This window comes from Corapipo altera, unplaced genomic scaffold, assembly GCF_003945725.1.
Source record: "Corapipo altera isolate COAL_440 unplaced genomic scaffold, ASM394572v1 180, whole genome shotgun sequence".
In the NCBI taxonomy this organism is placed as follows: Eukaryota; Metazoa; Chordata; class Aves; order Passeriformes; family Pipridae; genus Corapipo; species Corapipo altera.
Genome location: NW_020884915.1, coordinates 4,528,847 through 4,554,098, shown reverse-complemented (window position 1 = coordinate 4,554,098; position 25,252 = coordinate 4,528,847). Strand labels below are relative to the sequence as shown.

General features: G+C 42.4%; 1 protein-coding gene across 1 annotated transcript in view; it reads left to right on the top strand.

The window, feature by feature from the left end:
• The window catches only part of HTRA1 (HtrA serine peptidase 1), a 33,019-nt gene extending 9,120 nt beyond the window's left edge, over nt 1–23,899 (top strand). Inside the window, exons 2-9 of the mRNA XM_027655142.1 lie at nt 6,924–7,023; nt 7,360–7,564; nt 16,648–16,842; nt 17,514–17,546; nt 18,811–18,925; nt 19,153–19,210; nt 20,623–20,718; nt 23,179–23,899. Of these exons, the coding sequence (XP_027510943.1) occupies nt 6,924–7,023; nt 7,360–7,564; nt 16,648–16,842; nt 17,514–17,546; nt 18,811–18,925; nt 19,153–19,210; nt 20,623–20,718; nt 23,179–23,347 (971 nt within the window). The 3' untranslated portion in view covers nt 23,348–23,899. The remainder of the gene's footprint in view (nt 1–6,923; nt 7,024–7,359; nt 7,565–16,647; nt 16,843–17,513; nt 17,547–18,810; nt 18,926–19,152; nt 19,211–20,622; nt 20,719–23,178) is intronic.
• The last annotated feature ends 1,353 nt before the right edge of the window (nt 23,900–25,252 follow it).

Sequence of the window (25,252 nt, the reverse complement as noted above, 5' to 3'; positions counted from 1 at the left end):
AAAGAGGTCTGATTCATGCTAAGAAAGAAGGTGGACTAAAGAGGCCAGACCAAAGTTCTCTGAAGACTTTGCTTTTTCAATTTAATTATCTTCACATACTTTCTGTAGTTGTTTTCTTGTTTTATACACACAGAAGAGCTCTGTGTCATTCTCTCCATATAGCCTGATCATTCTTAGAATCACGGGATCACAGAGTGGTTTGGGTTGGAAGGGACCTTAAAATCTCCCTGCAAACCCATAAAGTCAGCTTTGGTTTTTGAGAATATTAATTTAAACCTGCAACTTATTTGCCTTCATTTTGTTGCTCAAACGTGAGATGTTTTATGTGAGCGGCCACACATTGGTCTAAAAACTGTCCTGTGCTACCATTAATTTGAGTGCTGTTCTGTTCCACAAACTCTGTGTAGATTCCCTGCTTTGTTTAGCTTGGCAGGTCTTTGTGGCTTGTTAAAAATCAGTGATTAAAATGAATGGGTTTAGGCTTTTGGATTGGCACGGAAAATGCAAAGTCCTTGTTAAATGCTGCCAAGAAAGAATTGATCATCTAAATATTATGATGATGAAAATGGACTTCATTTTCCCTTTGCAAGTGTGTGTCCACAGCAAAAAGTGATTTTACTTTAAATCCTCACTTTATCTTGCAGTGGTTCTTGCTGCAGGAAATATTTCAAGTGAATACCAGATTTGTGCAGTTCACTGTCTGGAGAGGTTTCAAGCATTTTATTCTACCATTATTTAAGGCTATGAAAATATTTTTACTTTTAGTGTTGTCACAGTCCTCTCAGAAATTTCCTCTCAGAAATCTGTGAAGGGTCTTTAGCTCCTCCATGGATTATACAAGGGGAAAAATAACTGATGTCATAGCATCTTTATTAACAAGGTGCTGTGGTTTAGACCTCTTAAAATTCCCTCCACTGACCTAAGAGTTGCTCTTGAGCAAATTGTCTATGACACGTAGAATGTTGTTTCTTATTTTCTTAGTGTTTTCATTGCGTAATATCCTATTTTGGTGTATTACACAATTTACCCTCGAATAGGAAGTGGCATATTTAGGCTTGCAGTTTTCTGTAATTTAGAAAAAAAAAAAGTGTGGCAGCAGCTTCCCACCCTTTTTCCTTGTCTCTCTCCAGCAAGGGCTTGTTGATACCCCCATTTTCAGTGTTAGCTGAGCACCTTTGCTGGAGATTTTTGTCTCCCATGGTAGTGTCAGAGGTTTTAGTTTTCCTGTATATGAATGGGGGTTTGTGCAAACACCAGTGGCTGGAGTTTTATTTGGGAGGGTGGAAGTTCTCCAAGTAAAACCCGACGTGGTTTGTGGTTTGTGTTGGTGGCCACCGGTTCTGGCAGCCCAGAGGTTTTGTGAGTGCTGGAGCCCTTTTGGTTTTGTTCTGCAGAGAATCCCAAACCCAAGCTGTGCTCCCAGACCCTCGTTGTGTACCTGTGTCTAAATAAAATGTTGACCAACTGGCGAGTGCTGGAGGAAATAGTCACCTATTTTCAGCACTGTGGGTAGTTTAATATCTTTAGTTATCGACTTCAGCAGGTTGTGATGGTTCTGCCTGTACCGTGTGTACTGGGTGAGGATTTCATAGGCACAATTCTGATCATTATGGAGTTAACAGGAAAAGACAGAATGGCCACAGATCCCTGGGTCCAGGCCCCATTTTCTTCCACTGGCACCAGCCTGCTGTTGGCAGACCCTGGGACCTCACCAGTGGAGATGGTGGTGCTGTATCTGATGGACAGGGTGGGGGTGACAGAGCCCTCCTGGCTCAGTGTGTGCAGCTCAGGTGCAAGCAAGAAGCAAACCCAAAGGACATCATAATTTGGTGCCCCTGCAAGGACAGGGGCATTTCACTTTTCCAATATGAAACAGCTTTAGTGATGAAGCTGGAGGTGGTGCTCCACCATCCCTGCAATTTGCATCCTCTTTACCAGTTCTAAAATTACAAATACTGCCATTTGCAGCTGTTTTGGATGGTTATTGTTTCATGGGAAGTTTTTTGGTGATTTTTTTATTTTTTTTTTTTAAATATCTGAATGGGAATGGAAGTTTCTGGCTGTTTTTAAAAGGAATCAAAGGTTTGATTGCAGGCTGAATGTGGAGCTTTTCACTTGGGGCATGAGGATATCTGGTGTGGTGACCAAGTGAGGGTGGCTGACAGAAGTTTTGTGGTGTTTGCTGGGGTATGCCTCTCTTTTCCCTCACTGTATCTAAGATAAAAAGCCCCATTGGATGGGATAATTGTGTTGGTTCTAACTTCAGGCAGTGGGAAGGAGACCTGAGAATGTTGGGGATGCCTCAATGCGGGCTGACTGCTTTGGATGCAGTGGGGAAGCAGAGGATGGAGAGCAAACTGTGCTGGTGGACAAGAGCAGAACCCCCTTGTTTGAGAGGGGGAAAACATCTGAAAACTGCATGGGCAAAAGATCCATTTCTGACTGAGATGTGCCTAAAACTGTTTCAAGACCTGCTCTCATGAGAGAAGGACTTATATCGAGAGAAGATCCTTTCAGACAGTTCTCCCAAGTGAAGGGGAGGGGTTACTTTAACAAGATTTCAATCTCCAAAGCATCTTTTCAGTTTGGCTCAAAATATCACCCAAAGCAGCACGTGAGAGTTAATGCATTCATGCCACTTTGAGTAATGACCTAATCAGAACCCAGATCTTAATATGCTTTTTGGCTCCTCTTTATGAAACTGAATTATTTCAGTTGTTTACAGCTGGGTGTGCTTTTTTTTTTTTTCATAGCTTGGTACTCTGTCTTGCCCTCCTAGCAGTCTGTTTACAGGTATTAGTCCTTTTAATGTCAGTTGGCAGAGATATGCCTTTTCATTTGAGGTCTGACAGCCAGCACACCTTTGAAGTCCTGAAAGAATTATTTGCCTTGGGAATTTTTCGTGCTGTAACCTATTTATATTTTTTTAAGTCAGGTTTTTATCATTAGCTGAATTCACAGCAGTCATCTTTATAATTTAATTAATAAAGGTTTCTTAGCCACGCTTGTGGGCATTTAGGGCATTGTGCAATAGTTCAATAAAAACGTTACAAAACACAATAATCACAGCATATAAATAGAAAGAGGAGCAGTCTGTGAAGATCTGAATGTCAGAACCTGAAGGTATTTAGGAACTAGAGCTTTATTCAAGCTCACCTCTCAATGATTTAAAAATAAAAATCCAACCAACCAACCAAAGAAAAACAAACCCCAAGAAACCCACCACCAAACCACAAAAAACTCCAACCACAAACACGAAACAAAAAAATAGTGAAAATATTAATAACAAAATTCCAGAAGGTTGTGCTTTAAAGCAAAAGTCCAGAAAATTGGGGAAACTTTATTAATTCAACCTTGATTATACCAAAGGAGCAGTTTTTAGCTGAGAGAACTGCACTTTTTGGATCAACTTAAGCACGGAATTAAGTTGGCCACCCACCTGTGGGGTACCTGTTATTCAGAATGGACATTGTGGTTTAGATAAGAATATGAAAATACCCAGGTAGTGGGAACTAAATAGTCAAAACCATATCATCAATTGGAACTTAAAACTATTGCCTTTTTGTTGCTTGATAGTCAAGCACAGTCCACTAAACCTCTGCAGAGTCTCCAGCTCTTTAAACCTGGAAACTTTTGGAGGATGTTGTGTTATACCCATTCCACTCTTAAAGCTGCTTTCTACTAAGACCCTGAGCTATTTTTATACAGCTGAAAAACATCTGTGTTAGAGAGAAGAGGAAAGGATCTCCAGAGAAATTACCAATTTCACCTCTGTCTTCTCCAGTGGCTGGTGATGACTGGGAACTACCATGTGGTGGTTGAGGAAGGAGCATCTGCTCATATTAGGTTTGTAATATTGGTGTTTTTGTGGCACTCTAGGCTTCCATGTAATAGCTTGTGCTGGGATTCAGATCTAAGGTAGAATTTTACACAGTGGTGGTTGCTTGTAGGAAAGATAAGTTCACCTCTCAGCTCCCACGTGTGTGGCTCAGCAATCCCAAAGAGCAATTAGCTATGGTGAGCATCAATATCTACTTCATAGATAAATGGTATGGAGGCACATGTGCCCATTTTGGTCTCATTTTTCTCAGTGATAGAAGAAATTTTCCACATGCTAATGCTTTTACTACGGCCTTCAGATTTTATGTCATCACCTGATGGTAAAGACCAGTTGACAAGATTTTTTTTTTTTTGTTAACATTCATCGATGAATTCAGCTGCATAGTACTTTGACTGTTGATAGTACTTTGACTGTTGTTTATTTGCTCTAAAAAGGTATGTTTTCCATTTAAATGGGCAGGGGTTCAAGAGCTGTTGCAAAATTGTGTTACACAATGCAGGAATTCCTAATACATAAGCAATAGGCAGGCGTGGTGAGCTCCTGTGAGCTTTTTGGGTCAGTGTGCCATGAATCAGTATTTAGTATCTAACTTTTTCAGAGTATGAAATATTGAACTTTTTTTTTCCGCTCTGCAGTTTAGCTTTGGGACTTCATGAGGAGGTGGGTTATGCACAAAATACTCCTGTCTCTGAAATCCTGGCGTTTGTAGCCTCTGATTCCAAGTGAAGGCAACCCTGAGGTGAATTATTTGTAGTCTCACCATGTACAGCCTGGGCAACCTTTCTCTTCTTGAATAGCTAAATGCTAAAAAGATTGAAGGCATAAAAAAAAAAAAAAAAGCTGTGTGTTTCCTGTGCAGTTCCCTCATCCATGGAGCTCTCTTTTTTCCCAAGGGCAGGATGTGACCTCTGGATTGTAGCTGAGATGAAACCGCTTTATAAGCGGTGATCAAAAAAGCATATTGATAGATGCAGTAGTGCCCTGTGGTGTTTTATCCCAAATTCTTGTTAATCCCATCTGATTATCTGTCAAAGCACCTATTTATTTTGAGTGAATAATTCAAAACTGCAGTTCTCATTCTAGAAGTTTACCCAAACACCCCCATTGTAGTTGTCAGCTTTATAACCATGGTGGGGCTTGTTTGATACTGAATGTTTCTAATAGACAACATGAATCCTTTGGTAAATTGATGTTTGTCTATCAGCAAGCCCTTATGCCTCTCTGGGGTAAAGTCCAAGGGCAGTTTATGTGTAAATCAGAGAAAGCACTGAATACTCTTGAGGAAGAGAGTAGGTGAGAGCACAAGTTTCCTGATTGATGTTCCTACTTCATAAAGCAGATAAACATCTCCAGACAGTGATCTCAAACTGCACAGTGGATTATGTGGTTGCTGCTGTGGCTGTTGCTCATGACTGACTGCATTTAAAAGCTCTTGAGATGCTTCACAGGGTATAAATAGGAAAAAAAACTGTTCTTGAGTGATCAGATAGTGTTTGGGTTGAGCATCCACCCCTCTCATGAGGGCAGTTTGTGCTGGCTGGCATTGGAACACGTTCACACCTGAATCAAACCAGTGTCTGGATAGTACTAAAAGCAGAGATGTTTTGTTCCCAAATCATTATCGTCTCCAGTATATACTTGAAAATTTGCATAGTTTTCCACTCTGTTTTTTCCTATAATGAAGGGCACTCAGGGTTTTGGTGTTGGGATGATTTTATAGGATAGTCCTGTCTCCTACAATTCTGCAAATAAATCATCCTGTTACACCACCAAAGGCACTTACAGCACCCACAAGCTGCTTATTGCTTAATCTCTGGACTGATTTAGAAGCCCAATGGCAAAGATGGATTGGAGCAGCACAACACATTAATACTCATCTGCAAGTCAGTTAGAGGTTTGGCTTGTGCCTGTATAACATGAGATGGAGGCATCAGATAAAAAAGTGAAAACAAAGGGGGTTTCTTGCCTCTAAAGAAACAGAAAATAACTCCCTGGGGTCTTCTCAATTGTTTAGTTGCTCACAATTTTGAAAAGGAAAGTTTTACCCCCAAACTGCTTGAGAAGGAGGAGCTGTGTCAGAATTGTGAGTTTTTCCCAGAGACCTTTAGATGTCTGATGGTGCAGACAGGTTTTCTGTTGTCCACAATGGGAGTTTGGTGTCCAGTTGCTTTTGAAAATCCCACTGACCCCTCTTGAATACTCAGTGACCATGAGCTTTTGTTACAGCACTTCCCAGGAATGCAGAGCTTTGCAGTCCCATTGTCCTTGTGTGTTTTCATATCTATTTTATAGTCCTGGGGTGGCTCAGTAACTCCAAAGCACACGGGATCCACTCCGCATGAAGCTGATGGACCTCAGGTGGTCTTAGTGGAAAGGATGCCTTGGGTATGGTTGTGTGGAGCATATGTGAGGTGCACTCATGTGTAGGTGCCCTGCTGAGGCTGGTGGTTCAGGCTGAGTGGGGACACTGGTGGGAAAGGAAGCCCAAAACTTGTACCCAAGTTAAACTTTCCCAGCAGCTGCTGAGGGTTTGCACCGGGGTCAGGACCTCTGTGTCCTCAGCATTTTACAAATGCAGCAGCATGAAACTTCAAAACCTCCAAGAAGGCGTATTTTGGCAGAGGAACAGAGCTTGTTTGTTTAATCTGAGAAGACCATACAAGCGAAATGGACCATCCAGAAAAGAGGCGAGAGCAGCAATGGAGGCATCTGAGTACAAAATCCCTTTGACAAGGGAAAGGAGGGCAGTGCAGACCTGGACTAAAATCTGTGCTCCTCCAGTGCCTCGTCCCTGGGCACCACGGGGGATGAACCGAGCTCTGTGACTGCGGCCACGGCTCTGCTGCCCCGTGGCCCAGTGATCCAGGCAGGGAGGTTTCACAGATCCTTTGTCCTAAGGGTAAAGCACACTGCCTCTGTGCAAAGAGGCAGCAAGGAAATATGGGTCCCAGGGTCATGCTGCAGATGACTTTTAAGGAAGGGAAAGATATCCACTTGGAGCTTTTTTTAATTCAGGTGTTTTGCAATGACCCTCCTCCGGTCACTTGAAGAACTCATGACATGTTTTCTGTTTCTATTTCAGGCCAAGAATACCCTAACAGCCTGAGGCACAAATACAACTTTATTGCAGATGTGGTGGAGAAGATAGCTCCTGCTGTGGTTCACATTGAATTGTTTCGCAAGTAAACAAGATGCCCAGTTTTGATTTTATTTTTTTTTTTTTGGCAATCTTGAAAACAGCTGCCAGCATGCCAGAAATGTTGATTGATGCTGTGTAATAGCAAACAGGCTTTTGAGATAATAAATATCTGTCATGCTTAAGATTTAAAGATAATTTAAGAGTCCTGGCAAAAAAAATAGTTAAGCTAATGCATGTGCTTTATCTTCTTAATGAGAGTAAGTAGCAGTAGATATCCTAAAACGTTAAAACCCACCAAGCTCCTTTTGGCTGTGTGGTATTTGGAGTGATCTTCCAGCTTTTTTTCAGTGATAAATATTTGATTTTCCTTGTCTTTTAGGCTTCCCTATTCGAAGAGGGAGGTTCCTGTTGCCAGTGGTTCAGGGTTCATTGTCTCAGAAGATGGACTGATCGTGACAAACGCCCACGTCGTCACCAACAAAAACCGGGTGAAGGTGGAGCTGAAGAATGGGGAGACATATGAAGCTAAAATTAAAGATGTTGATGAAAAATCAGACATTGCACTAATTAAAATAGATGCTCAGGTGAGTTGTTAAAAGCAAGACATGTTTTATTCCTTTAATTTTAGTACCATCCTTTCCAAAAACTGCTGCTGATTTTCGTGTTTGAAGGAAAAACAGGTAGTTTGCTGGGCTGGGTTTTATGGAGAATATTTGAGCAAGGTGGATATGCCTTTTTAACAGCTGAGTTTGTGGGTGGTAGTGGTTAATTTTGTCACCTCTCAGTGTAGAGCAAGAAGTCAGCAGCACTTTTGTATGTATCCTCAAAATAAAAACCAGCAAATAGTTTGCTGGCTGGTTTGCACACACATTATCTGATGAAACTCTCCCTCAGAGAAGAAATTAAGGTGTTCTCTTGTGCTTGGGAGAGGGATGTTTTAGTCTGTCTCGAGTGCCTATACTGAAGTCACAGATTGCTTTTAGAGGATGCATTTTCCCTCTGAAAGGCTGCACCACACAGATATAGATCATGAAATGGAAAATATCCCGGGAAGCATCTTGCACATGGAAATTGGAGCTGGCTTGGAAAGACGCTCTTACACTGCAAGTGGTTTTCTGAACAAATGAGAATGTAACTTCCATCCATAGTCCTCCTCCATATCAGATGTATGTCTGTCAGCATTATTCTGTCTCCTCTAACAGCAGGAAAGCTGTCATGAGGTTCTGCCGTGGAATGCAAGCGGAATATTGTGTTGAAATCCTGCGTAATGTAGATGCAATTAGATGCATGTGATTGCTTGGGGTGCTGCTCATATTGGTTTCCCTTGTTTGGCCTGTCAGTTAATGACCTCCAAATTTAAAGGGCAAGAACGTTTCATTTGAAACACATGACTCAAAAATGTGTAGGTCTTGCAGTGTTGTTTTAGTTCAGACCTATTCCCTAGTGAGGCCAAAAGCGTTTGTGCCAGAGTTCATGACTAAATCAGATGTCCAATGCAGAACTCTTGGATGACCCGAGATAAGAAGTGCTCCTGCTGCTCCCTTGCCACCTTTATAATTTAAAAGCTTTTTCTTATTCTTATTTAGAATCTTCTTAACAGTAAACAGACAGGAAAACTTAACAATACCAATAAAGCTTTTTACCTTGTTGATTTTCCCTCTGTTTTCCTGAGGTAATTTACACCAATCACTTGTTTTCTCATTTTTATCGTAAAGTAAGCAAAAGCAGTAACAAAGCAAAGGGAAAGATCCCCAGGATGAGCACTGTCAGCATTAGGATGAGTAGGGATACATCAGGGAGTGAAGGGCAGCTGGAAAAGTGCTTTAAAATTGGAAGTAAAACATGGTGGAGAAAGCAGAGCAGAGAAAGGTGGTGAGAAGAGCCCTTGGAGCAGTAGGAAGGTGAACTGCAGAGGAGACATGGGAGTTAGAGAGGAACCACTGAACTGATGTGATGGGTCATTTTGAGGACTTGGGAAGAGAGCAGCCACGGGATTGAATGTTATTTGATATCCTAAGGAAATGGCTCCAGAATTCCCTGGGAAACTTCTTGTTGGAAGGGAGAACCTGGAAGACTGGAAGCAGCTTGGAAAAGAGAGAATGCAGCCAGATGAGTTGTCTTCTTTAAGGCAGGAAAGTTTTTCTGTTTTGGAGCTAAACCAAACCAGCTATATTTATATTTTTGGGGGTGGACAGGGAGGGATTGACTCACTAATATTCAACTTTCTATGAGAAAAAGGGTTGGCTTTAATGAACCTTTGGGAAACATCTCTGTGCCTGGAGGCTGAGCTCCTGCAGAAGGAGGTGAGCAAGCCCCCATTGTCTCCCTCACATAATATCAGCTCAGCACATCCATCTGGGTATCAGGATATCAAATTTCACATCTCTGCTCTAAATCAGGTATAATATGGATTAAACTTGGGTCTGACACACCCTTGGTAAGTGTTCTATCAGTGGTACAACCCAGTACCTTTTGTGTTGTTGCCCCACTGGCCTCTCCCGTTGCAGCTCAGGATAATTTTGAGAAGACTTGGGAAAAACTTCTTGCATCACTTGTTTTTTTGGTGGGATGGGAGGCCCAGATTTCTAGCTGGTTCTAGAGACGTGGCACTGGCAAATCCCAGCCCAAGGTGAGGCCTGAGGCACCTCTGTTCCCAAGACAGATGTGAGTTAGGCAGCATTAGAAACGCAAAATTTTATGTGTTCACAAAAAAGTTAAAATGGAAAAGAAGTCAGCTGAGAAATTGATTCTCAGACTGAGCTTTTATGGGACATTTTTACGTACTCATTCAAGTTCAGTGTTTGAGCTTTCCTTTTTGTACCGAAATGCCTTGCAACCATTCAAATTCATAAAAGGCTTTTTAAAGTCACCGAGGTAATAATTTGTTGAAGTTGAAATGTATTTGATGGCTAAAGGAGTCAAATGACCCTTTAAAAATCTGAATACGACATGAAAACCACCCCTAGGAAATTTTTCTGAAGCAAGAAGTGAAGTTCTTAATTTTGAATAAATTATTCAAAGGTGACATCAAAGCTGCAGAAGTTTGTTTTGTTTTTTTTTCCTTCTCTTTCTGTGTGGCATGTTAAGGCAGGATCTGAAGGATGAGGAATGTCTCTGTGGTTAGGAACAGAGCTGGGCTTGAAGTATGGGATTAGGCTGTCAGCTGGTATTCCTAAAGCTGTTCAGATTTTGCAGCAGCCTGAATGCTGTTTCTGTTTAAGGTGTGAACATCTGGCCAAAGACATTACTAGAGCTAATTTGGCTTTGCTGAGTGCAATAGGAAATGAAAGAGGGTGGTAAAATCTGGGCACCAGTAAGAATAAACTGTTTCCCTGATTAAATTCCTCTCTGTGGAAAAACACATTGCAGTCAGTGAGGAACAGAAACCTTGGAGTAGTTGTTCCAATCCTGAAATGTATTTGTTTTTACAGTCTATAAAAAGAGAGCAACTGTGTTTCTCGTGTCTGTAGTAACAGAGAGCAGTTTGCTGAAGTGTTGAAAGTAGGAAGTGAGGTTGGAGTCACTGTGGTCAACATGAATCCAATCTAACTATCCTTCCAAAGGCAATGAGGAGACCACAGTTCTAGAAAGAAACAGTGCAGTTGTAGACAATTTGGATATGAACATGCAAAGTTTATAAAACTTTCCTAGAAAAATTTGGATTTTTGGCAGCATATGCAGAGACTGGTGAAATAAATAATGTGTCCTGCATGGCACGTGTGATTCTGCAGTGAGTGTGAAACCCATCAAAACTATTGCACAACACTCCAAAGCAAACAGATGCTTTGGAGCTGGCAGAGCTGGATTGTGGAATTCAACTCATGATGATTAACTGTCTTGTTAAATCAGAATGTGTGATACAGCTGCTGAAAACTAAACACCAGGAGGAGGAGAGAAAATTTTGGGGTGGTTTAACAGACAACATCAGGGTTAATGGGAGGCAGAATCATAAAAGAGCCCTGTACTCCCACCCAAATGAAAACTGGAAGCCAGAAGTAGTGGAAGGTGCAGGTGGCTTTTACCTGGAGACCTTTTTCACCCCCAGACATTGGGCTCTGCCTGCAAAAATGATCTTTGTGGATGTACCTCTGGTTTGGCAGTGGGTACTGAAGGGAGGAGCATGGTGAATGGCTTTATTTTGAGGTGTTTCCTCTTCCTACGTGCTTAAAAACCAGCCATGAGACACTTGTCACCAGCTCTGAAATCACACCTATGCCATGGAAGACGTGCCAGGTCCTGAAGGTTTTTGTTCCTCAGCGTGTCCAGTTACTGATTCTTTATCCTAGCCAGGATTTGGCATCTACATGGTACAGCAGCAGTGGGTTTGTGATCCATCTCTAATTTGTGGTAGTATTTCAGCTTAAGGTTTTTCCTGCATCTTATTAATGAGCACTTAGTTTGACACTTTTAAATCAACACCACCTTCTGCCCTCATCCCTTCGGTGGTTTATGAGGCAAAGAGTATCTGTGTGTCTTTGTGGTCAGAGGGGATTTGCTTTTTTTCACCCTGTGTGTACAAACTGGAGGAAGCAGGAAAGCAAACTTTCCTGTTTGTGTATCAATATTTTAAGAGCCCACATTTTGTAAAAACAAGCTGCTTGGACACCAGATGTGAGTGGCTTTTCTAAAATGCTGTTTGACTTTGAAATCTGTCGCTGGATATTACGTGGCTTCCTCTTGAGAGCCTGAGGAAACCCACATATTGCTTCCAGAAGACCCTAGAAATGAAATAGCTTGTAAAAAGCTTGGATGTTAACTCCTGTTTATTCATCAATATAGACAGCAGTGGTTTTCTGCCATCTTAAGCTTCTAGTAGCCCTTGCTGTGGGGACAATGCACTGGTCCAGCTCCCCCATGCAGCAAAATGCTCACCCGAGGTGGTTCTGCCACCACCAGCATATTTTTAATGTATTTTTATTTTATTTTAGTGGTGGTTTTAATTGTAATTTTATTTTTATTATATTTTTAAAGCAAGAACAGCAATCTCTTGCCAGGCAATTGAAAACCTGGTGACATATCAAAACAACACTTCATCCTTTTCTTCTTTTTTTTTTTCTTCTGCAAGCTTCCCATGCTCTGTATTTAGATAAGGAGACTCAGTTTTGCTTTTCTAACTATAGATGAAATACTTTTGGAGGCTTGTAATGTGCTCAGCTTGGGTTTTTCGTTTTCTTTGGCATTTTGTCAAGCAGTTTCTAGATTTTAGATGATACTGTACATTTTTACATGTTCGTGGCCTGTGTTTTTATTTTGTCATGATGTATTCTGAAAGTTAAATAGTTTCATTAACCAGAACAGAAATGCAATTCCCAGAGTTACTCACAGCAGAATTAGTGTACCAAACCAGCATCTGCTCCTTTCCCACCTAAAAATAAAAAGCATGAAGGAAATCTGCCGCTATTTAACACAAAATGAACCCAGAGCACTTGTCTCCTCTTCATCCGTTTGTTGAACTGCAAACTGCTTCCTGCAAATTCCTGATCTTCCATCCACAAACGAATGGGATTACAGAACAGAGGAGGGATTTACTTGCTTTCTGTGCCAGCACAGAGACAAATTTGCTTATTTCATGGATGAAAAAGCTCAAACCAAAACGCCCGCTGGTTGTGGGTGTCTGTCTGTCTCTTGGTTTTGCATTTCTCTGTGGCAGTGGCTGTGCCTGGTGGTGGTTTTGTGCTGCTTCTTCTTTCAGTTTCAGAGCTGATTTGTCCAGGCTCCACTTACTGTTCACATCAGGTGAACATCTGTACTCAGCACTGGTGAGGGACCTTGAACCCTGGGGTCAGTTTTGGGCTCCCCAGAGAAGGCATTGAGGGGCTGGAGCATGTCCAGAGAAGGGAATGTTGCTGGGAAAGGGTCTGGAGCACCAGGAGCAGCTGAGGGAGCTAGGGGTGTTCAGCCTGGAGGAAAGGAGGCTCTGCAACTCCCTGACGGGAGGGGGGAGCCAGGGCTCTGCTCCCAAGGAACAAGGGACAAGAGGAAACAGCCTCAAGTTGTGCTGGAGGAGGTTTAGATTGAATATTAGGAAAAATTCTTCATGGAAAGAGTTATTGAGCCCTGGCACAGCTGCCCAGGGCAGGGGTGCAATCACCACTCCTGGAAGGATTTAAAAGTTGAGTGGATGTGGCACCTGGGGACATGGTTCAGTGGTGGCCTTGGCAGGGCTGGGGGAATTGTTCAATTCGTTATCTTAGAGGTCTTTTCCAACCTAAATGACTCTGGTTCTATGATTCTCTCTAGCTCCTGATGCTGATCTCTACTTGCCCTGTTCTCTCAAGCCACAGTAGCTGCACCTTATTGTTGGATGGAGCTGTTTCTTGTGGTGGTGTGCCTCTCTCCATCCCGTGGGAGTTATGTTTATCCAGGGTTTGAGTCAAATCCATATATAAAAACGTCTGAAGCCCTCTGGGATGTGAAAGGCTTAAAATATTAACCCTAATTAATGGCTCCTTCTCCGGCTGGCTGTAAACAGTGAGTCATGTGCCACTTAGGGTTTTGCATGTTTAGTCCTATTTCTGTGTGCCTGCAGAATGGCTTCTTGCAGATTTGTTTTATTGAGCAAACACGGAGCCCAGCAGAGCCCCAGGGCTCCATCAGATGAAAAGTGGAGGGGTAGAAAAGACGTTACATGTTGCCCAAGGTCTTGCAGTGAGTCACTGGGAGAGCTGGGTTTGGGTGCTGGGTGTTCCTGGCTCCCTGCTGGTTGTGCTGCAAGGCACGCTCGTTTGCCTGGGGTTTTAATTAACTGCCATGGCAAATCTACTGTTAACCAGGAAAATCATGAGCTGTAGTGAATTATGTCACCCTGACGACCATCAGACGTTGTGTAAAAATTGAAGAATGCCTGTTTATTAAGTGTAGTTATTAAAATCCCCAGACTCAGGCACTTAAACCTGGTTTACAAGGATTCCTTAACATCCTAGGGATGAGCTTGCCAGTGGAAGGGTGTGAGTGCACAAGCAGGGTCTTCTGCTAAGGTTGTGGTTACAACACTGCCACAAGTGCTTGCCTGGCATTTCCAGTGCTCCTGGTGGGGACTGCAGAAGGATGCTTTTCCCACTCCATCACTTGATACCCAGGGATTTTGATAGTTTTTATACTGATTTCACTTCAAACCCACATCTACAATTCAAATAAATGCTTGGGGTTTTTTTGTTTGGTTGGTTGGTTGGTTTGGTTTGGTTTGGTTGATTTTTTTTTTTTGATAACGGAAAATTCAATTCTGAATGTGGCAGTGGTATTTCTAAGCTACTTAAGAGAGTGACACCCGTGAATTTAAAGCCTTTACAGCACATATATTCAGCATAACCAATTCTGCATGGCACTTTCTTGCAGAGACGCTGATGAGTGTGCTCATGCAGTGCTGTTGGTGTGCTCTGCACCACACCACGGAACCACAAGGAGTAGAGGACAGGTTTTCCAAAGCTGTGTTTCGTAATATGTGCAGAGCAAGGCCATTTTTTTCAATTGATTTATGTTTCTAGCAAAGGAGAGGTTAGCCAAACTTTCCAGAAGGCATTTGAATCACATGGATGACCCACAGCCAATCCATAGAGTGTTAGAGTTTGAACTGAAGCCTAGCTAGTATAGGCTTGAAAACTCAGCACAATTAGAAGTAATTGTATTAGTCAGAGATGGTTCCTGTATTTTCTTTCTGCTGCCAAATGCAGTTTTGGCTTTGTGACTGTTGTTGCAACTCAGGAACGTTGTATAAATCCTTAACTTTGTATACAACCACTCTTTCTGCTAGTGAAAAATAAGAAGCATCCTGTTTTCTTTTGCTTGTCTATGTTTCATTTGCTGATAAATGTCCTCTTTCTCTACAAAGTATCCCTTTTCAGAGCACTGGGATACAAACAAAAGCCACTTTTTTGTCTTGTGTTGTTTTTTTAGTTTCTTTTTTTTTTTTAAATAAGGAAAAGCAGTGCCAAAAAAAAAAAAAAAAGATGCTCTTCTTGACCAACGACATCTTGAAAACACGTGCTACGTAAGCTCGAGAGCATCTGGTGAGAGAAAGAAGAGCCAGGGTGCTCCCTGTGTCCAAACAATACCCATATGGGGCTGTTTGTGTTGCATATGCTGCGTGCTTCCCAGCACAGCTAATCGTGCTGGAGAGATCCCTCGGAGTCAGGGCTGTGGGCCGGGACCAGGAACTGCTTGGCAGTGTTGCCTTGGGATGTTGCTGCTTGTCTGCCACGCTGCAAACACGATGGGGAAACTGGGTAGAGCCCTTGAATCCTTCCCAGGATTAACCCACAGCCATGTTTGGGTCCATCTATGGCACTGATAGGGGCTGTTATATTATAATTAATATTTAATAGTGCATTGCTTGTTGCAAAAACTTTCATCTGAAAGATAATTAGAAATGGGGATGTTTTTCTCCTTTCTGTGTTGCCTGTTCTGTTGCTCTTCCAACTGATTCTGTTTAACAAGCAGTTGGTTTAATTATTTTCTTGCTGTCTGGAGACTGAAAGATAAGTTTCCACAGAGCATCCTACCCCGTGTGGGATTTGGCAATGAGTTTTTATTGAAACAATCTCCTCATCTGAGTGAAATTTCACTGGTGGAATTGTAACAAAGCTGGATAAAGGATACACGAGACCAGTCTTGTCAAACATTAAAACCATGACTTCTGTATTTGCAGCAGCATATAGTGATAAGTGATGCCATTATGTTCTACTTTCTACGTTGTCTGTCTCCTAAGGCATTTGAAAGAAGACTGTAGGTGAAAAATACAAAGTGATGGGCATTTAGGTTAGTTTAAATTAGTGGATATTTGTCCCTAAGGGTGAGTTATTGATATAGGCTTTCACACTGCTGGTAACAAAAGGCCCCTAAAGAGCTGTCTCTGGATTTCCAGTTTAAACTTGTAATATTTTCCCTTTTTTGCCAAAATTTAGAATTTTGAAGTGGGTCAAGCCTGGAGGAAAGCTGGGTTAAAGCTAGCTTTGCCAGCAAAAGATGAAGCCCATCAGACTTCTGTTGTTAATGAGAGTATCTTCAACAACATGATATTTAATATGTTCAGAGATAAGATATTGAAAGGAAACTATAATGGTATCCTCTACTGTCATAACAGAAAAATCACATAAAGTCTTTAAATTCTAGCATCTTCAGAGGAAGACATCAGGGTTTGTAGGAGGCAATATGATTATTTAGAAGAGATACTTAGTGAGGTGAAACATTAGCTGGTGTCTTGTGAGAACCTAAAATGCTTTTAACTGTACGTATGCATGCTTGATACTCTTTGGCTGTTGCTTTCATGACTCTTTAGTGTTCACTCTCAAACAATATCATTTTTACCTCAGCAGCTGTTGGCTAATTATTTTGAGAAGTGTTGGGAACAACTCATCTTGGTATCATCAGCTGTTTGCTGTGTAGAGCAGAACACAAATATTCCTCTGGTCTTTTAATTGTTTTTGATTTAACGTGTACCTGTTGTGGAAAAAGTTTTCTCCGTTGTAAAGAGCCCATTGGGATGTTTCTGTACCAACCCCCACAAAACACTCAAAGAAAACAGAACAAGCAAAATCCCTGAGGGATAAAAGCCTCTCTTTTTTCCTCTACGCTATGAGTGTATTCATGTTTCTGTAGGGTTTGTCTGCCAGTGCAGCAGTGTCTTACACATCCTAATCTGTTTGTTTGTTTGCTTTGTTTTTATTTGTAGGGTAAATTGCCAGTTCTTCTGCTCGGTCAGTCTGCAGACTTGAGGCCGGGAGAATTCGTGGTGGCCATTGGAAGCCCATTTTCCCTTCAGAACACGGTGACCACGGGCATTGTCAGCACCACCCAGCGCGGGGGGAAGGAGCTGGGGCTCCGCAACTCCGACATGGACTATATCCAGACAGATGCCATCATCAACGTATGTCCTGCCCTGAGCCTCAGCCCCTGAAGCTCTCAGATTTCTTGAATAGCTGCCTTGAAATTTTCACCCATGATACAGCTCTTAAGAGCCCTGAGCTTCGCTTTTATCCTCGTAAATATGGACATCTGTGCCGCAGCAGCACTTGATTGTTGTTTGAAAATCCCCCAAGGAACCTCACCAAGTACAATATCTGCCTTCACTTCAAAACTCTTGCAGATTACAAGGGAGGAGGCAATATTCTCTGGCAAATAAATGTCTTTTCGAAATCCATCTTGTTTTCTGAAAAAGAAGCCAAGCTCAGTTTAAGGATTCAAGTTTGTTTCTGCATTAAGGCAAAACAATAGTTTTTGTGCTTCAGGTCTTGGCCTTGTAAGAAATCTTCTCTAACAGCTCCCAGAGCTGTCCTAAAATCTTCTAAGTTGCTAGTGTGGCACTATTAAAACAAAAGGAAAACCCTGTCTATCCTAACTTTTTCTGGCAAGAGAAGAAAAAACGAAGCATTTGCAAAGCTCAGCTAAAATGGGTGACTTAGGTGTAGTTAGTGGGTTTGGCTGTTAGGACTGTTCTACTGCACTGCAGAAATATTTCAAAAATTTCTTTTATGTTTTGCTTGCCGTAAATTAAGAGCTAAACATTAAAATATGTTCTTGACTTATGTTTATTTTCAGTATGGGAACTCCGGAGGACCCCTAGTAAACCTGGTAAGAGTTTCTCCAAGTTTACTCAGTGTCAAGCTTATTGCTTTTTAGTTTAAAAACAGAACAAAATGGCCCAACCAACAAACAAGCCCCCTCACCAGATATGTGATTAAAAGCTTTCAATATCTGGCTGACTACACAAAATTCACATGGTTCTTGCAAATCACTTGTCCGTGTTTTTGTTGGCAAAAGGATTTCAATATATTTAGGATGTTTACAGTTTGCATAGTTTCAAGCAAGTGTAATGTTTTTCTGCTCATGCCTCGCAAGAAGTAAAAAGCCCATTTTAAAGTGAGGCATTTGCCCTGTCTGTCCACCATGCAGCATTGGAAATTCTTTTTCTTTTTGCACAATTTGCACACTGAAACTCAGCTTAATGGTTCTGAAATGTGTCTTCCCCTTTATTTTGAATCACGCCAGGGAGGTTGAAAAATTTTGTCAGGATATGAGGGTTATTTGCTGATATTGTAGCACGTAGTCAGATCTGCCCTTGCAGCAACTGGAGAGGAAGCAAAGAGGGAACAACTGAAGCAGGTTGCAAAACCCAGTTGCTGTGTGAGAGCTCTCAGGTCTTTTGTGGGTATGTGGGCTTGAGCAGGGGGGAGACAGTGGTCCTCAGGAGGCATGGCAAAAATTGGAATTAAGGGCTACTCAGTTGCTGCCTTGGAGGAGATTTAGCAATTCTTTTGCACCCAGTTCGCAGCACAGTTTCAGTCCCAGCAAGCTCCACTTAAAAAAATTCTATAGTTGGACAGTTTTTATCTGGGATGAATCAGGGAAGGAAGCTGCTGAGATTTCAGAAGTGTTCCAGGCATCAAGTGACAGCAGAGATGTTTCATCTGAAACTCTTGGAGTCACATTACCAAGAAAAGCTTTTGTTTCTGGTGAACTGTCATTTTCTTTATGTATTATTATGCAATATTGGCTCAGAAGCAGTCAGTACCATGCTTTGTGAGGTGTCTGCTGAAGTCAGCAGGTTCAGATTGGCTGCAGAACGTGCTGCTCATCTGGTGCAAGCAGAAGAATTGCCCAGTTATTATCTCTATTCTGCTTGTGGCAAGATGAATATCCACATCAGCTTTCCAGAATTATCGAAGAATGTTTTGTCTGCAGACTCAAAAAATTAGACTTAAAGAAAGCATTTGGTAAATTGAAAACCAGCTACACAGTGTGTTGTGTGAATTTGTCTTTGTGGTTGCTTTGAAGAAATGATCCATTTCTCTTTGAGGTGTTTTACATTGCTAATAATGATTTCTTGTTTCTCTAGGATGGTGAAGTCATTGGAATTAACACATTGAAAGTTACAGCAGGCATCTCATTTGCTATCCCATCAGATAAAATTAAAAAGTTCCTAACTGAGTCCCATGACAGACAAGCTAAAGGTACTGCACTTCACTGCTTTGAAAGAGGAAAACATGAAAATAACCTGGTCTAGTGGGTGGCATCACTTCCCATGGCAGAGGGTTGGAACTAGATGACCTTTAATGTCGCTACCAACACAAACCATTCTGTGATTCTATGAAAACAGTACTAAACCAGAAAGTCAACAGCCTTTGAGGCTCCTTTGGTGAGAGCAATTTATCCAAGACCTGCTTTCCTTTTTTTGCAGGAAAAGCTATAACCAAAAAGAAATACATCGGCATACGAATGATGTCTCTAACTCCCAGGTAAGTGACAGTGGTGGCTCCTCACCTTTCTGAAGTGTGGTCTCTGCATGCATTTGGATCAAGCCCATGATCTGCAGACACGACTTGGAGGTCTGAGCCAGCAGCATGTGGCTCTGTACGTGCTGGTGACAACTCACAGCCAGTTCTTGCCACCTTCTTCTCCTCTGCGTCTGCTACGTGGTCGAACTCTCCTAGGCTCTTATGTGAGCTAGTTCTTAAACAACTCCTGGCTTTTTCTTCTCCTTAATGCTTCAGAAGAGAATAGCTAGCAACTGTGAATTTGTCCTGGGGTTCTATCCCTGTTGTTGTATGTTTTCAAGAATTGCAGCAGCTACGTGCGTTTTCCCGTTCCTATAAAATTATTTTCCATTAAACATTTCACTTAATGTAAAATGAAGCTTTTGTGTGGACTTGCTTATTCATGCTCAGACTGTAAAAGACTCGTGAGCAGGTGATTCCATGTCCTGTAAAAACAAACAGAAGGTTTCCCTTTTGCAGGATCCACAGGTAGAACAAAGCACTGAAACACGAAGGGTTGGGGGTTTTTTCAGGTGTTCAGAGAGGGGATTCTGCCCCTCTACTGCACTCTGGTGAGACTCCACCTGGGGTTCTGCATCCAGCTCTGGGGTCTCCAGCACAGGAAGGACACTGACTTGTTGGAATGAGTCCAGAGGAGGCCACAAAGATGATTAGAGGGATGGAGCAGCTCTGCTGTGAGGAAAGGCAGAGAGGATTTGGATTGTTCAGCCTGGGAAAGAGAAGGCTTCAAAGTGACCTTATTGCAGCCTTCCAGGGCCTGAAGGGAGCCTGCAAGAAAGAGGGAGAAGGACTTTTTACAAGGGCCTGGAGTGACAGGAGAAGGGGGAATGTATTCAAACTGAAAGAGAATAGGTTTAGATTAGATATTAGTAAAAAAATCTTTACTGTGAGGGTGGTGAGGCCTCAACTTTCAGGTTGCCCTGAAAAGCTGTGGCTGCCCCTTCTCTGAAAGTGTCCAAGGCCAGGTTGGACAGGGCTTGGAGCAACCTGGGCTAGTGGAAGGTGTCCCTGCCCATGGCAGGAACGAGATGAACTTTAAAGCCCCTTCCAACCCAGGCATTCTGTTATTCTACGTTCTGCTGGTTCTAAAATAATGACTGAGTTTTGAAATGTTTTAACTCTGATCCTCTGTATCTCTTAAAGTGATTGCCATTACCAGAAATAGGCATTAAAAAGATATGTGCATGCAAAAAGTGTAATAACTCTTGAAATACACACCCTAAGGGTTAAAATAAATGGTGAAGTGACTCATCAACACATGTAAAGCACTTCGGCTCTACATTTAGTAGATATTGACTTCAGTAAAAATGCCTGACTTTTTTATTTTCCCCATCTTGACAAAATATTTTTGTTGCTGTTTCTTCATTTTCCAGCAAAGCTAGAGAGCTGAAGGATCGCCATAAAGACTTCCCTGATGTTGTCTCTGGGGCCTATGTTATTGAAGTAATTCCAGAAACACCAGCTGAAGCGTAGGTTGAAGCACTTTTTTCCTCAAAACCACTGCCACTGATTTAAGGGGGTAACGATGGAGACTGCTCCCTGCTTAACTGGCTTTCTTCATTATGCTAAATTAACAAAGCTACGACCATCTGATAGCTATTAAGTTGTCTGCTGGAAGTGGGTTTGTGGTTTTAGTCTGGTCCCTGATGGGCAATACTGTGAGTGTATCAGGGTATTGCAGGGAAGCCTGTCAGCGTTCCCGGCCGAAAGGGCAAGGATTCAGGCAGTGTGAAAACTCCTCTTTCATTTTTCTCAGCAGTTGCTTCCAAGGCATCTCCTGCACCAGTGCCAGTGCTGAATAAAGACTTTTGCTTGTGAATACTCCCTGCAGCCCTGCTGGTCATCCTGGCAGGAGAGCAGGGGAGGAGTTTTGAGTTCACCTTGGGGAGACGTGTCTGGCTCAGCTCAAGCACCTCAGCGTTGGCCAAACCCACCAGCTCCTCCATCATGCCTCGGGGGTAAAATCCTCTCTTGACAGGAGACACTCTTCCACGTGAGGGCTTTGTCAGGAGTCACGTTACTGGGAAGAGCTTTGGGTTTGGACAACTGATCTTTTTCTTTATATTACTCAATATTTGCTTAGAAACAGACCAGGTGGTTGGTACCAAGCTCCACGAGGTGTCTGGCTGAAGCAGGGCAGCTGGTCTGTGGTGACTGGCACTGCTCTGGCTGGCTCTTGCTGGAGACACTTCCCTTTCAGGGTTTGCTTGATATGGAACTGTTCAGCAACCCAGGGCAGGAAATGGGAAGCCTTATTCATTTTCTGAAACTAGTGATGACTTAGGAGAAGGGTAAGTCTTTGCGGGAACAAAGAGGCTCATGTGGCACGAAAGGCACGTAGGCAGAAAGCTGCTTGGGGCAGACATCACTACCTCTTAGGAAGACTAAGAAGGATGGTTGGATGATGTCTTTTCATTGCAGTTTGGATGCCATTGTAAGATAACCAGTGTTAGCTCTCTAGAGTGCTCTCTGAACTGTTTTGTAGGTGATTCTTGTGAAATTAAACTGCAGCTAGTGTAGGAATGATGTAGCTGCTCCAGCGTGGGACTGGACTTGGTGCCTTGGCATCCAGATCCAGTCTGAAAGTGCAGAAAAGTCATTGTAGGAGTGTAATTAATTGCAGAGAGCAGGAGAAGGACTTTGAAGAGGGAGAAATGTGAGGCAATGTAAACTTATAATGTGAAGGCAAACCCAAATCAGGATGCTTCATCCAAAGAGTGACCTGGCAAATAAAATGCAGCCCACGTTGGCTCTGTCTTCCCCCGCTCCCAGTTCCCTTGTCAATGGGCTTCCACGTTCTGCTGAACTCTCCAGTACATGTTGTGTAGATGTGTGCTAGGGCCTGGGAGCAGTTCTGCAGTGACCTGTCCTGGGTAAAAGTCATGTGGAGAGGCTGTGTGAGAGATCAAGATACTCTGGAGTGGTTTCCTCCAAGAAAATGTTTTGAGCCATGCCTTTGGTAGGCGACCAGATTTGTTACAAACATTGACCAAGGCATCCTGCTTGCAGGAGACACTCATTTGAGGCGCCTTCTGTGGCTGGAAGAGGCTGATGACTGCTCTGTGGTTTTGTGCAGGATTATGCTGAAGGGTTGAATCATGTCTGATCTGTCTTGGTTAATGTTTCCATAACTTGGAGCCAGACCGTTGTGCAAGACTGGGCAAGATGTTGTGGTCTGTGGCATCCCTCACCACCCGTTTCTTGGTCCTGACAGCAGCCTCAGCCAGCTCAGGGAGAGACACACAGCCCTGGGCAGGGGAGCCTTGTGGTGCCGGCTCTGCTTCTGCCCTGTCCTCCTTTGAGTCAGGAAGGTTCAACTTTTGAGGTCAGCAGAAGGGACTCTGGGGACTACGGGCAGGCAGGTGAAAGGAAGGACACGTTTTGGTGACTGAGCTGTGTGTGTTATTCTGCTCAGGTTTCAAACACTAAGATGAGGTGTAGTGGCTGCCAGTAAGCTCTGTGTGGAGGACAGCGTGGATCTGGGACTGAAATTCCTCTTGTGTTAACACATGGTGCTACTCAGGTTGTTTTGCTGTGTATTCAGGAGTAAAAGCTTGGGAAATTTCCCCTCTAAAAGGAGGTGCCTTGTTGCAATTGTTTTAGAAGGAAAGTGTGCCTCTATCTTTTCCACCAAATCAGCTTCTAAGATCCTTGTTGCAGAATTACTGCTTTTTTACAATAGGGAATTCCTTTGAAGACAGTGAAATATGGGATTCATCAAACTTGTACATCCATCAGATTCTGAGGTTTCTGAATTGTGTTGTAATCTTCACTGCTTCATAAATTCTGATTGCTTTTCACATGCCTGCTGTTGGGTGGGAAATGGGAAAAAACCCAGCAATTTTTTTTTTAATTTTTTTTTTTAAACAATATCGTAAAGACAATTATAAAGGCAATTGTAATAACACATTGCTGCTTTGTGTTTTCAGTGGTGGCCTGAAGGACAATGATGTGATTATAAGCATCAATGGACAGTCGATAAGCTCAGCCAGTGATGTCAGTGACATTATTAAAAAGGACAGTACGTTGCACATGGTCGTACGCAGGGGCAACGAAGATGTTATGTTAACAGTAGTTCCCGAAGAAATCGACCCCTAACCAGAAACATGAGCTGGATTTCATGTTTTCTTTTAACAGCAATGGACTGCTTGTATTCCCTCTGTGCTGGTACAGGACACGTTAGACTTCTGACCAACATTCTGCTTGTTCAGTGGATTAGTATTGGCCAACAGAGTAACTTCTAATAGGTTTAAGGTGCAAAATCAGTGTAATTTCACATACTCCAGATGATAATTTTTTTCCTTCTGTATTATGTATGCAATGTATTCTTTACTGGCTATTACATTCCCTGCTTAACAAATCGACGTTTGCTTCCCTGTGTTGAGTAGATTTACTGTTATTTCCGCTAAGACTTAAACAAAACCCACGCACACAATGTGTGTTGTGGCATTCAGGTATTTATAGGTTAGCTGTGTTTTAACTGGAAATGCCATTGTAAAGGAGTAGTCAGCTTAAAAGGAAACACAATTGGGAAACAAAGTTTGGTTTATAAACACAAAGAAATCCCAACCAAAATAACCTTTCGAGGATCCCGTGCAGGACTTTAATACTATGATATTTTCCTAGTGTTATTAAAAGAATTCAACAGTACTTCTTGTGAGTGACTCATTTTGCTTCCCCTTGTGGAGTGTTTTTCTTTGAATGGTACATCTGCCTGGAAGGATGTCCTGGTGGTCTCCTTTTAATCATCATAAACCAAATGACTTATTTTTTGGTATGTGCTTGTATTTGTGCCTTTGTGCATCTGCTCTTCTAAGCAAGGCTGGGTTAAATTTGTCATATTGCCTGTGTCTTCCAGATGTTAATGCATTTTCCTTATTGTTTCAATTACAGCTTCAGCAGCGCCTGGAATCTGCTTGCCCACTGTAGAAATTGCCATATTGTGGATCACAGATCCCACACCACTGTAGTTCAGATATGAGGATGTCTGTAACCAGTGTAGATCTGAGCTCAAGCTCTTTGAAACAAGCTGTTTTATTCACAGTCTGGAGTGCTGGTGTGTGCACGATAGGACCTGGTTTTGACTCTGAGATACTGGGCATTCCCCTTATACAGACACTAATCTTTAGACAAAAGTTTAGGAATGCCCTTGAGCCTTGGGGTGGTGAATGGGATTGTCTTACTGTGAAGGAGAACAACCAACCTCATTTAATTACACTGTAAGTACTCACTGGGTAAACAATAGGCTAAGAAGCCTTTTCTTTCCCCTGTTGAAATATGTATCTCAGAGAATAAACCCAAGGGCTATAGACTAGTTTTGGTGACTGTCATTCCTAAACAAGTTCTTCTTTTGGAAACTGCTTCTTAGTAAAACTGTTTAATTGGGTAGCTGGCAGTTTATGTTTTTTAAAGAAAGAGCTGTATTCCATCCAATCACAGCAATAAATCCTCTAGACCTGGATCCCTGACAGTGCTCCTTCTCCTTCCAGCTGTAATTCAATTCTGTTTCAGTTTATCCCAATTTGAGGAGCTTCTATATCCCCAGCTGCCAGTGCCTGCCCTTACTCCCCTAGATCAGGATAAATTCACACAGTATATAGCATTAATTAATTACAGTGTACCTCTCAGTACAGTATTGACACTTGGCATGATGGAGCACCTCATTACCAATCTACTTGTGCCATCACTGTGGTAAATCACACGTGTCTGAAAATCTGCCAAGACATGATGGTGCCTGACAGTCTGCAATCCTTTCTGTCCTGAAAGGTGCACAGTAGAATGACCTTGAAGAAGTGCTTGGTAGTATATTTGAGCTGCAACTTCACCTTGCTGATGCTGATTAATGTTTCAGATGCTGATTAATGTTTCAGCTTCCTGCTGAAGTGATATTATGTTTTGTAGTCTATCCACGCCCTGTGTAGCACACAGTGTGGTGACATACAGCCATCAGCTAAAAAGAGTTTGAAAATCACCTACCTTCTCTAGTGCTCCACGTAACCCAGC